Source organism: Nerophis ophidion, linkage group LG03, assembly GCF_033978795.1.
Source record: "Nerophis ophidion isolate RoL-2023_Sa linkage group LG03, RoL_Noph_v1.0, whole genome shotgun sequence".
NCBI lineage: Eukaryota > Metazoa > Chordata > Actinopteri > Syngnathiformes > Syngnathidae > Nerophis > Nerophis ophidion.
Genome location: NC_084613.1, coordinates 2,159,140 through 2,171,567, shown reverse-complemented (window position 1 = coordinate 2,171,567; position 12,428 = coordinate 2,159,140). Strand labels below are relative to the sequence as shown.

Sequence of the window (12,428 nt, the reverse complement as noted above, 5' to 3'; positions counted from 1 at the left end):
GTATTCGGCTGCAAACTTGTCTAAAAGAGGTAGCATGCTAATGTTAGCATGCTAACTTTTTCACAGTTACAGTTAGCATGTTATATGGTGAATGGCTGTGAAATTAGAAAATGCTTTTGGTCTTTAATTGTAGAGCAAAAACATTTGCTGTAATTGACATATAATGTAAACATAATGTTCATATTTATAATTTTCTATGACATATTTCAATCAGTCATGTATGGAAGAACACTTTTGAATTCAGGCGAGGCTCCTGAAACCAATATTTTATTATTCCAGTATTGATGATTATGACAAGAATATTAATATCACAAACACTTGCTGCTATAGCATACATAATAATAATAATAATAATAATAATAGAAGGTGTGAGGGGAGCAGAGTGTCTGCTTTCATAGGTGATGCAACATGTCCGTCTCCATGGCAACTGTCTGCAAATCAGCAGTTGCCGGCACACAGCAGCACACTTTTTGTGGGAATCACGCTCACTTTTTGAGGACGGAATAAACAAAATAGATTCCTGCATCTGTTGGAAAGAAAGTTCCTGAAGGCTCGCATGACACTGAAGTCACACGAACACACACACACACACACACACACACACACTGTCCACTCAGCACTGTCCAGGTGGATCACGCAGGAAGCGCGGCGCCTCCGAGAGCCTTCCCATCATGCACTGCGTGTCACTCAGGCACCTTGTCTCCATCCTCCACCAACACACTCCCCATCAAATATTAACTACACTATTACACATCACTCTGACAGACACACACACACACACACACACACACACACACACACACACACACACACACACACACAGTCTTAAATCAATTACACAGCAATTCTTGTTTCAAATTCCTCATCTTTTCACCGCCAGAATAAAAGATGCTGTGGTCACAATTTAGGAGGACTGTGCACAAAAAGTCATGCCTTCCAAGTAGAGCAGGGGTAGGGAACCTATGGTTCTAGAGCCAGATGTGGCTCTTTTGATGACTGCATCTGGCTCTCAGATTAATCTTAGCTGACATTGCTTAACACGATAAGTAAATAATAATTCCGCAGGTAATCACAGTGTTAAAAATAACGTTCAAAGTACAAAACATTGTCATGCATTTTAATCCAACCATCTATTTTCTTTCGCACCTGTTCAAGAAGTCGCATTATTGGTAAGAAGTGATATATATTTATTATTGGTTAGCTTTAATAACAATGTTATTAAAAAGAATAAAGGACTTATTATACCGTATTTTTTGGACTATAAGTCACAGTTTTTTCCATAGTTTGGCCGGGGGTGCGACTTATACTCAGGAGCGACTTATGTGTGAAATTATTAACACATTACCGTAAAATATCAAATAATATTATTTAGCTCATTCACGTAAGAGACTAGACGTATAAGATGTCATGGGATTTATGGATTAGGAGTGAGAGTTTGGTAAATTTATAGCACGTTCTATATGTTATATTTATTTGAATGACTCTTACCATAATATGTTAGGTTAGCATAGCAGGCACCTTCTCAGTTGGTTATTTATGCCTCATATAACGTGAAGTGAATTATTTTTATACAGCGCTTTTCTCGAGTGACTTAAAGTGCTTTACATAGTGAAACCCAATATTTAAGTTACATTTAAAGCAGTGTGGGTGGCACTGGGAGCAGGTGGGTAAAGTGTCTTGCCCAAGGACACAACGGCAGTGACTAGGATGGCGGGAGCGGGAATCGAACCTGCAACCCTCGAGTTGCTGGCACGGCCACTCTACCAACCGAGCTATGCCGCAGTGCCTTTAAGGTTTATTGGCGACCTGTACTTCTGTACACAGCGACGTTTTAAAAAGTCGTCAATTTTAGTTTTTGAAACCGATACCGATAATTTCCGATATTACATTTTATAGCATTTATCGGCCGATAAATGCTATAAAACACCTCTAGTCCAAGTGCAAACCAACCCCAGGAATACATTTTAATTTCCAGGGCCATGTTTACTACTGCCCGCATGCAGCTGAGATAGGCTCCAGCGACCCCAAAAGTGACAAGCGGTAGAAAATGGATGGATGTTTACATTTCCACTTTAGCATCATGTTTTTGCAAGTTCCTCTTCTATTATATTTAACTTTTATTTTCGTGACGCTTGGTCATCGAATGAAGCTTTTCCTAGCCTGATTGATGAATAGTAGCCCATAAAGTAACCTACACGTATTCAGCCTGTTCTTCACTATTCTTTATTTTAAATTGCCTTTCAAATGTCTATTCTTGGTGTTGGCTTTTAGCAAATAAATGTCCCCAAAAAATGCGACTTATACTCCAGTGCGACTTATTTATGTTTCTTTCCTTCTTTATTATGTATTTTCAGCTGGTGCGATTTAACGGAGCGACTTATACTCTGAAAAATACAGTACTCTAAAAATGTTGGTCTTAAAAATGCACACATTTAGTTGTATTCAGTATTAAAAAATATGATATGGCTCTCACGGAAATACATTTTGAAATATTTGGCTTTCATGGCTCTCTCAGCCAAAAAGGTTCCCGACCCCTGATGTAGTGAGTAACAATCGGGCTGGTAAACACTTTAACTCATGCGATTAATCAGCAAAAACAGTAGAATTAATCATTTATATGCAGATTGTTAGATGGTTAGAGTGTCCGCCCTGAGATGGGTAGGTTGTGAGTTCAAACCCCGGCCGAGTTATAGCAAAGACTATAAAAATAGGAGCCATGACCTCCCTGCTTGGCGCTCAGCATCAAGGCTTGGAATTGGGGGTTAAATCACCAAAATTGATTCCCGGGCGTGGCCACCGCTGCTGCTCACTGCTCCCCTCACTTCCCAGGGGGTGAACAAGGGTGATGAGGGAGGGGGGTGTATATATTTTCAAGTATTTCTTCTATATTGGCCACCGTGTTCACTGGAGACGTCTGATATACAAAATTATTTTTCCTAATCATTTTGGAACTCGCAAGCGTACTTCTTATTTGTCGTCGCCATGTCTCTTCTTCCATTCTTCTGCTTCGTCTCCATTATGTTTTTTGGACATTACTACTTGCTGTAGTTTAGAAGCAATGCATGATGGGAATCCAGATGTTGTGTGTCAGTGTGTTGACGTGCCGGCCAGAATAAAAACACACTGAGAAATAGCTCTGTGCCTGCCTGCTTTATGGCTTATAGTTAAACCTGTGGATATAATAGTCTCCTTTTCAGGTGGGAGAGGACGCTCAAGGCACGCCCCCGATATTGTTGTCCAGGTACAAAGCAGGAGAGATTGGGGAGAATGGTTATCTTGGGAGGGGCACTGAAATTTGTGTGTGTGACAATCATTGCTACTTTGACATTAAATTATTAATCACACAGTTTATTTAGGATAGCAGTGCACTAAACTGTCATCTAAACTGCGCAGTGGTCCAGTGGTTAGATTGTCCGCCCTGAGATGGGTAGGTTGTGAGTTCAAACCCCAAAGAGTATAAAAATGGGAGCCCTGCTTGGCACTCAGCATCAAGGCTTGGAATTGGGGGTTAAATCACCCAAAAATATTCCTGGGCGTGGCCACTGCTGCTGCTCACTGCTCCCAGAGAGTGAACAAGGGTGATGGGTCAAATGCAGGGAATAATCTCACCACACCTAGTGTGTGTGTGTGTGTGTGTGTGTGTGTGTGTGTGACTATCATGGGTACTTTTGAACTTGAAGTGCTGCAGTGACGTGGTGTCATGGTGGATGAGAGTGGTGTGGTACGGTGTGGTGGGGAGAAGGTCCTGGGTTTCCCATCATCTACTCTTTCCTTTCTCCATTTCTGCTCTGTTGTTCCAAGCGTGGGCCTCAACAGTCACTGAACACACACACACACACACACACACACACACACACACACACACATTCTCCCGTGCAACGGAATGGGCGGAGGGTCAGAGAGGACGTGTGCACCTTAATTGCCTGCCAATTTTTTTCAATATATACCAACATTAAAGGAAAGTTAAGGCGTTATTAGTCCTAATTAAAATACGTCAACATCAGGTGTATTAAAGATCACTTTTTCCAGTTCTAATCACTTTATTTGCATGAATGACATCTTATCCAGGTAGAAAATATATCATCTTTGAAATACCGTATTTCCTTGAATTGCCGCCGGGTATATAGTATGCGCCTGTCTAGAATTACTGCCGGGTCAAACTCGTTTCGCAAAAAATTATTTTTATTAGCGCATGTCTAGAATTTCCGCCGGGTCAAACTCGTCACGTCCCGAGTGACACTTCACCTGTCATCATTTTCAAAATGGAGGAGGCTGATTTCAATCATTTGAAATCGCATAAAGGGAAGAAGATTAAGAGCTATTCAGTAGGATTTAAGGTCCAAGCTATTGAATATGCTAAAAAGAACAGAAAGCAGCTATATTTTATTAATATACCGTAGCTGCGTGTGTCAAATAAGAGTCATTAAATGACTCCCGCCTCCTGGTGGTAGAGGGCGCTAGTGATCCTTCTTGCGACTACTCGGCTGCAGAAGAAGTGACAACAAGCAGCAAGAGTGAGCAGCCATCCTTTATTTTTTTCCTCTCGCTTGCACTTTTAACATGGAGGATTACATATCTAAAATAAAACAGTTTTCTAAACTGGCCTTTCAATCGAAGCAGGAGGTAATAAAGGAAGATCTCCATCGAGACAGAGAGATGTTTAAAACCGAAGAAAGATAAGGAAGACTTCTATAAACAAGTTATCGATGCTTTTGATCAGAAGGAGCTGCGCATGGACTTCATTTATAAGTAAAGGTAAGACCATAATAACGTTTTTTTTTATTAAATGTGCTTTTCATGATGGTATCCTTACATCACACTCAAATTTATAAGCGCAGGCCTAAATTTACCGCATGCCTTTGGTAAGTGCTGGAGTGAGAAGAGGTTTAAAAATAATTAGCACCCTGGCGGCAATTCAAGGAAATACGGTACTTGTGGTTTAAATCCATGACTTTATTCTGCTTCTCTTGTGCCCGCCATGTTTGTATGGACTCATGCTCATGGTCATCAGTTTGATGTCAAACTTCATGTTCATTAGTGCACGTCTGAGCTCTACTTATTATGTTTCATCAGCAAACATTGTTTTCATTACCACCAAGCTGCATAACAAAAACCTCACACACACACACGGTGCAAACGGGTGGGGGTGGGGGCCTTACCGTGGGCCAGCAACATCGCTGAAGACATGACAAGAAGACATGAAGAAAAATGAGAGAAAATATAAATGAATGGATGAAGGAGAAGGTCGAAGGAGGACACAAACAGCAGCAGTAATCAATATACTTATATATTTATTTCTAATTTATCACCCTGCAGGAGCACACCAATCAGCTCATTTCTACACACACACACACACACACACACACACACACACACACACACACACAGTGGCAGACAAAGACTGGTAATAGTGACGATAAGGCAGAGGGACATAATTGAAGTGTGTGTGTGTGTGTGTGTGTGTGTGTGTGTGTGTGTGTTATCAGCATGCAGCCTAATCACAGCTGTCTTGTTGAAGAAAACAAGCGCACTTCGCCAACACAACTACTTTTATGAGTCACAACGTGGACGCTAATGGCGGCCAACAATCAGGCCTGAAGGTAAGGTGAGGATTAACAATCAGCTCGAGTGCAACTTCATTCTCAATCCTTACATACAAACCCTGTTTCCATATGAGTTGGGAAATTGTGTTAGGTGTAAATATAAACAGAATACAATGATTTGCAAATCCTTTTCAAGCCATATTCAGTTGAATATGCTACAAAGACAACATATTTGATGTTCAAACTCATAAACTTTATTTTTTTTGCAAATAATCATTAACTTTAGAATTTGATGCCAGCTACACGTGACAAAGAAGTTGGGAAAGGTGGCAATAAATACTGATAAAGTTGAGGAATGCTCATCAAACACTTATTTGGAACATCCCACAGGTGTGCAGGTTTATTGGGAACAGGTGGGTGCCATGATTGGCTATAAAAACAGCTTCCCAAAAAATGCTCAGTCTTTCACAAGAAAGGATGGGGCGAGGTACACCCCTTTGTCCACAACTGCGTGAGCAAATAGTCAAACAGTTTAAGAACAAAGTTTCTCAAAGTGCAATTGCAAGAAATTTAGGGATTTCAACATCTACGCTCCATAATATCATCAAAAGGTTCAGAGAATCTGGAGAAATCACTCCACGTAAGCGGCATGGCCGGAAACCAACATTGAATGACCGTGACCTTCCATCCCTCAGGCGGCACTGTATCAAAAACCCACATCAATCTCTAAAGGATATCACCACATGGGCTCAGGAACACTTTAGAAAACCACTGTCACTAAATACAGTTTGTTGCTACATCTGTAAGTGTAAGTTAAAGCTCTACTATGCAAAGCGAAAGCCATTTATCAACAACATCCAGAAACGCCGCCGGCTTCTCTGGGCCCGAGATCATCTAAGATGGACTGATGCAAAGTGGAAAAGTGTTCTGTGGTCTGACGAGTCCACATTTCAAATTGTTTTTGGAAATATTCCACATCCTGTCATCCGGACCAAAGAGGAAGTGAACCATCCAGACTGTTATCGACACAAAGTGTAAAAGCCAGCATGTGTGATGGTATGGGGGTGCATTAGTGCCCAAGGCATGGGTAACTTACACATCTGTGAAGGCACCATTAATGCTGAAAGGTACATACAGCTTTTGGAACAACATATGCTGCCATCTAAGGATGGACGCCCCTGCTTATTTCAGCAAGACAATGCCAAGCCACATTCAGCACCTGTTACAACAGCGTGGCTTTGTAAAAAAAGAGCGGTGTCCCTGCTGTCGTATTTTACGCTTCATAATGCACCACACATTTTCCATGGGAGACAGGTCTGGACTGCAGGCGGCCCAGGAAAGTACCCGCACTCTTTTACTACAAAGCCACGCTGTTGTAACACGTGGCTTGGCATTGTCTTGCTGAAATAAGCAGGGGCGTCCATGAAAAAGACAGCGCTCCAGTTGTGGACAAAGGGGTGTACCTCGCCCCATCCTTTCTTGTGAAAGACTGAGCATTTTTTGGGAAGCTGTTTTTATAGCCAATCATGGCACCCACCTGTTCCCAATTAGCCTGCACACCTGTGGGATGTTCCAAATAAGTGTTTGATGAGCATTCCTCAACTTTATCAGTATTTATTGCCACCTTTCCCAACTTCTTTGTCACGTGTTGCTGGCATCAAATTTTTAAGTTAATTATGAGTTTGAACATAAAATATGTTGTCTTTGTAGCATATTCAACTGAATATGGCTTGAAAAGGATTTGCAAATCATTGTATTCTGTTTATATTTACATCTAACACAATTTCCCAACTCATATGGAAACGGGGTTTGTATAAAAGGTAAAATGTGAGTACGTCATCACAGGAAGCCTCGCCGCCACACCACGGCGTGCAGCAGTACGGCAGGAAGTAGTTCCAGGCCTGCTTCCATGTGGTCGCCCTGCGTCTGAATATTTCATGCTGTGTGTTCCTGTAATGTCGCCCCTAATCGATCATGTTTACCAGCAAACTGTCGAGGAGCTTCGTTTTGTGGGAGGAAGCGTGAGATAAAGAGGAATAAGGTGACGCACATTTCAGCTTTTTATTCCATTTAGCATGAACCTTCTTTAGCATTATTATGTAAATACATGTTTGCATCACATTGAACAAATATCTTTTTTTTCCCATTTTTTCCCGCCCCTCCCAAATTGAAATATGATTGAGAACCTTATACTATTCATTTTTATGTATTTACCCGTACAAACCATTCTATAAGTTGCTGCTACGCCACCTACCTGAAGACTTGTGTGTTGTAATTTTGCAGGTAAACTCCTTAAGAGTCAAATATTTGATTACTTTACGCATTTCAACTGTTAGCATGCTAGCTTCTTAGCTAATTCTACAGATACAAGCCTCAGAGTCAAATAACTTTTTACTTTACGCATGTCAACTGTTAGTTATTAGTTTTGTAGCTAATTTTACATGTACAGTATATACCTCAAAGGCAACTATTTTGGTATATCATGTATGCTAACTGTTAATATGTTAGCTTTTTAGTGTGTATGAGAGTGTTTCAGTAGTATGTGTGAAAGAAGATTTCAGCAGTGTATATGAGTGTTTCAGTAGTGTGTGTGTTAAGGGGATTTCAGTAGTGTGTATGAAGGTGTTTCAGTAGTGTGTATGAGAGTGGTTCAGTAGTATGTGTGAAAGAAGATTTCAGCAGTGTGTATGAGTGTTTCAGTAGTGTGTGTGTTAAGGGGATTTCAGTAGTGTGTATGAAGGTGTTTCAGTAGTGTGTATGAGAGTGTTTCAGTAGTATGTGTGAAAGAAGATTTCAGCAGTGTGTATGAGTGTTTCAGTGGTGTGTGTGTTAAGGGGATTTCAGTAGTGTGTATGAGAGTGTTTCAGTAGTATGTGTGAAAGAAGATTTCAGCAGTGTGTATGAGTGTTTCAGTAGTGTGTGTGTTAAGGGGATTTCAGTAGTGTGTATGAAGGTGTTTCAGTAGTGTGTATGAGAGAGTTTCAGTAGTATGTGTGAAAGAAGATTTCAGCAGTGTGTATGAGTGTTTCAGTAGTGTGTGTGTTAAGGGGATTTCAGTAGTGTGTATGAAGGTGTTTCAGTAGTGTGTATGAGAGTGTTTCAGTAGTATGTGTGAAAGAAGATTTCAGCAGTGTGTATGAGTGTTTCAGTAGTGTGTGTGTTAAGGGGATTTCAGTAGTGTGTGTGTGTGTAAGGAGATTTCAGCTGTGTTTATGAGTGTTTCAAGAGTGTGTGTGAGACTTATTCAGTAGTGTGTGTATGTGTTTCACTAGTGTGTGTAAGCTGATTTCAGATGTGTGTGTAAAATAATTTAAGTAGTGTGTGTAAGAAGATTTCAGCAGTGTGTATGAAAATGCTTCATTCGAGTGGTTAAGTGTTTCAGTTGTGTGTGTTTCAGTAATGTGTATGAAAGTGTTTCAGTAGTGTGTGTGAAATAATTTCAGCAGTGTGTGTGAGAGAGTGTTTCATTAGTGTGTATGGGAGTGTTTCAGTTGAGTGTGTGAGAGTGTTTCAGTTGAGTGTGTGTGAGAGTGTTTCAGTAGTTGTGTGAAATGTATTTAGCAGTGTGTGTGAGAGTGTTTCAGTTGAGTGTGTGTGAGAGTCTTTCAGTAGTGTGTGTGAGAGTGTTTCAGTTGTGTGTATGGGAGTGTTTCAGTAGTGTGTGTGAGAGTGTTTCAGTAGTGTGAGAGTGTTTCAGTAGCTTGTGTGGGAGTGTTTCAGTAGTGTGTGTGAGAGTGTTTCAGTTGTGTGTGTGTGAAATAATTTCAGCAGTGTGTGTGAGAAAATACATTTGAGTTGTTTATGTGAGAGCATTTCAGGAGTGTGTGTAAGAGGTCATTTGGAATAATGTCCCTAAGGGCCTCCCATAGCAAAGTGTCCATGTTGTGACGAACATCGACAAGAAGCCGGCAGGATTACATGACCTCTGCGACCTTCCGACATGTCACATGATGGCGGACACCATGCCACGCCGGGCTGAGACAAAACAAGACGTGCGTGGCAATATTTCACGCCACAGTCAGGTGACATGGCGGCGGAACAAACCCGAGGAGTAAAGCCTCACAGCCGCTGTGTTTCTCTCTCAGTGCCACAATCAACACTTCTACGCTTCCCCACTGTCGCCGTGGCAACAGTTACTAGACAACAACCTCCCAGAGACTCCCTAGCGAGGCCGATGGCGCCCTGGAAGAAAACCAAAAAAAACGCTTGTGTCATTCCTTCTTCCGCGACGCTCCTGCGGTCATGTGACTTACGTCTCTTAAGTCAGATGGACTTAGTTTCCCTAAAAGGACTGACGAGCACGTCTGTCCAATTTGATCAAGAGCAGCACGGTGGAACAGGGGTTAGTGCGTGTGCCTCACAATACGAAGGTCCTGAGTCGTCCTGGGTTCAATCCCGGGCACGGGATCTTTCTGTGTGGAGTTTGCATGTCTTCCCCGTGACTGCGTGGGTTCTACTCCGGCTTCCTCCCACCTCCAAAGACATGCACCTGGGGATAGACCCCTCCCACCTCCAAAGACATGCACCTGGGGATAGGCCCCTCCCACCTCCAAAGACATTTACCTGGGGGTAGACCCCTCCCACCTCCAAAGACATGCACCTGGGGATAGGCCCCTCCCACCTCCAAAGACATGCACCTGGCGATAGACCCCTCCCACCTCCAAAGACATTTACCTGGGGGTAGGCCCCTCCCACCTCCAAAGACATGCACCTGGGGATAGGCCCCTCCCACCTCCAAAGACATGCACCTGGGGATAGGCCCCTCCCACCTCCAAAGACATGCACCTGGCGATAGACCCCTCCCACCTCCAAAGACATTTACCTGGGGGTAGGCCCCTCCCACCTCCAAAGACATGCACCTGGGGGTAGGCCCCTCCCACCTCCAAAGACATGCACCTGGGGATAGGCCCCTCCCACTTCCAAAGACATGCACCTGGGGATAGGCCCCTCCCACTTCCAAAGACACATATACCGTAGAGTGTCCACCCTGAGATGGGTAGGTTGTGAGTTCAAATCCCGGCCGAGTCATACCAAAGACTATAAAAATGGGAGCCATTACCTCCCTGCTTGCCACTCAGCATCAAGGCTTGGAATTGGAGGTTAAATCACCAAAAATGATTCCCAGGCGTGGCCACTGCTGCTGCTCACTGCTCCCCTCACCTTCCAGTGGGTGAACAAGGGTGATGGGTCAAATGCAGAGAATAATTTCGCCACACCTAGTGTGTGTGTGTGTGTGTGTGTGTGTGTGTGTGTGTGTGTGACTATCACTGGTACTTTAACTTTAAATTTCTCTGCTTGGCTTCTGCAACTTCGGTCAATAAAGTTTGATTGAAAGTAGAGACTTGTCAAAGATGTAGTAACTGCCCTGACCACATGATGGCGACAAACACACATGTAACAATGTTCATTAAACAACAAGCATGACACACTTTAACAACAAGAGTTTACAACTTTTAATTGGAACAGAACAGCTACTGTCAACAACTTGTGATCTGATTGGCTATTGCAACTGTCTATCAACTGTATGTGTTCTCTAATTCATCCGCTAAAGGTCCCGGTGAGTATCCAATCACAGGACGTGTACGTGAGACCAGCTAGAAGGCATTATTGACAACAGCGTGTGATCTGATTGGATATGTGAATTGTGAAGTGAATTATATTTATATAGCGCTTTTCTCTAGTGACTCAAAGCGCTTTACATAGTGACACCCAATATCTAAGTTACATTTAAACCAGTGTGGGTGGCACTGGAGCAGGTGGGTCAAGTGTCTTGCCCAAGGACACAACGGCAGTGACAAGGATGACGGAAGCGGGAATCGAACCTGCAACCCTCAAGTTGCTGGCACGGCCGCTCTACCAACCGAGCTATGCCGCCCATATGGCAACTGTCTATCAACTGTATGTGGCCGTTCCCTTACAGTGCACACAGTGTTGATCCTGAAGGCAGATTTGGTACAGCATGGCAACATAAGCTAGCTGAATTCTGATTGGATAAAAAGTAAAAGTAAAAACAACAGCCCTAGAAGGAGAATAATAGGACATGAAGAGACTATGAATACTTTTACATATTTTGGGAAAGTAAATTGTTTTAATCTTTAATTCTGATGATGACTTGTGGTCATGTTAGACCAGCAAAGAAAGCCCAGAAACTCAGTAGCTCCATTAATGATGACGTTAGCTTGACCGCTAACAAAGGCGACATTAGCTTGACTATTAAAGCGACGCCAAAAGGTCCTCGTCGATCCGTCAGGATTTATGTAGCCTGTGACCCCGCCTCTCTGCCTGTCTGCCTAAGGCCACCTAATGAGCTCCGGGAACGAAGGAAAAAAAAAAAAGGGGCTGCGATGAATTGAAGGCGACGGCCGGTTGGCGAGCGTGAAACCCTCCAGAGGATACGTCACGGTGGGAAAGCCAAGCTCTCAAGTATGCTTGCTGAAATATTTCATCCATATTTCACGGGGAACATGGTGGAGAATTGAGGAGAGTCCTTGGAAAGCACACTAATGGCAGGAACTTCCTTATAAGGCATGACACGGAACATCAATCTAGAATGACTTGAGGCCTACCTGCAGGGCACCTTTTAAGGGGGCGGGGTAGACACCTTTTTGTTTACAATGCTGGACGTTTGCGAGCACCCTTTGAGGAAAAAAAGAGGAAAAGTAATGAAAAAAAGAACATTTCTATCGACACCAAGTACTCCCGCACAAACCCCGAAAGACAACTCAGAAATCAAGACTACTTTTCCTGAAATTGGGGGCTTTCTACACTTTATCTTTTACCAGTGGGCAGCACGGTGGATGAGGGGTTTGTGCGTCTGCCTCACAATACAAAGATCCTGAGTAGTCCTGAGTTAAATCCCGGACTCGGGATCTTTCTGTGTGGAGT

At 42.9% G+C, this 12,428-nt stretch overlaps 1 protein-coding gene across 3 annotated transcripts in view; it reads right to left on the bottom strand.

The window, feature by feature from the left end:
* The window catches only part of slc8a3 (solute carrier family 8 member 3), a 93,637-nt gene that overhangs the window by 19,855 nt on the left and 61,354 nt on the right, over positions 1 to 12,428 (bottom strand). For 2 of the 3 annotated variants that reach the window (XM_061893894.1, XM_061893891.1), the window contains exon 4: positions 5,160 to 5,177. The exons of the other annotated variant lie outside the window; for it this stretch is intronic. In XM_061893894.1, the coding sequence (XP_061749878.1) occupies positions 5,160 to 5,177 (18 nt within the window). The remainder of the gene's footprint in view (positions 1 to 5,159; positions 5,178 to 12,428) is intronic. 3 annotated transcript variants of the gene reach the window in all.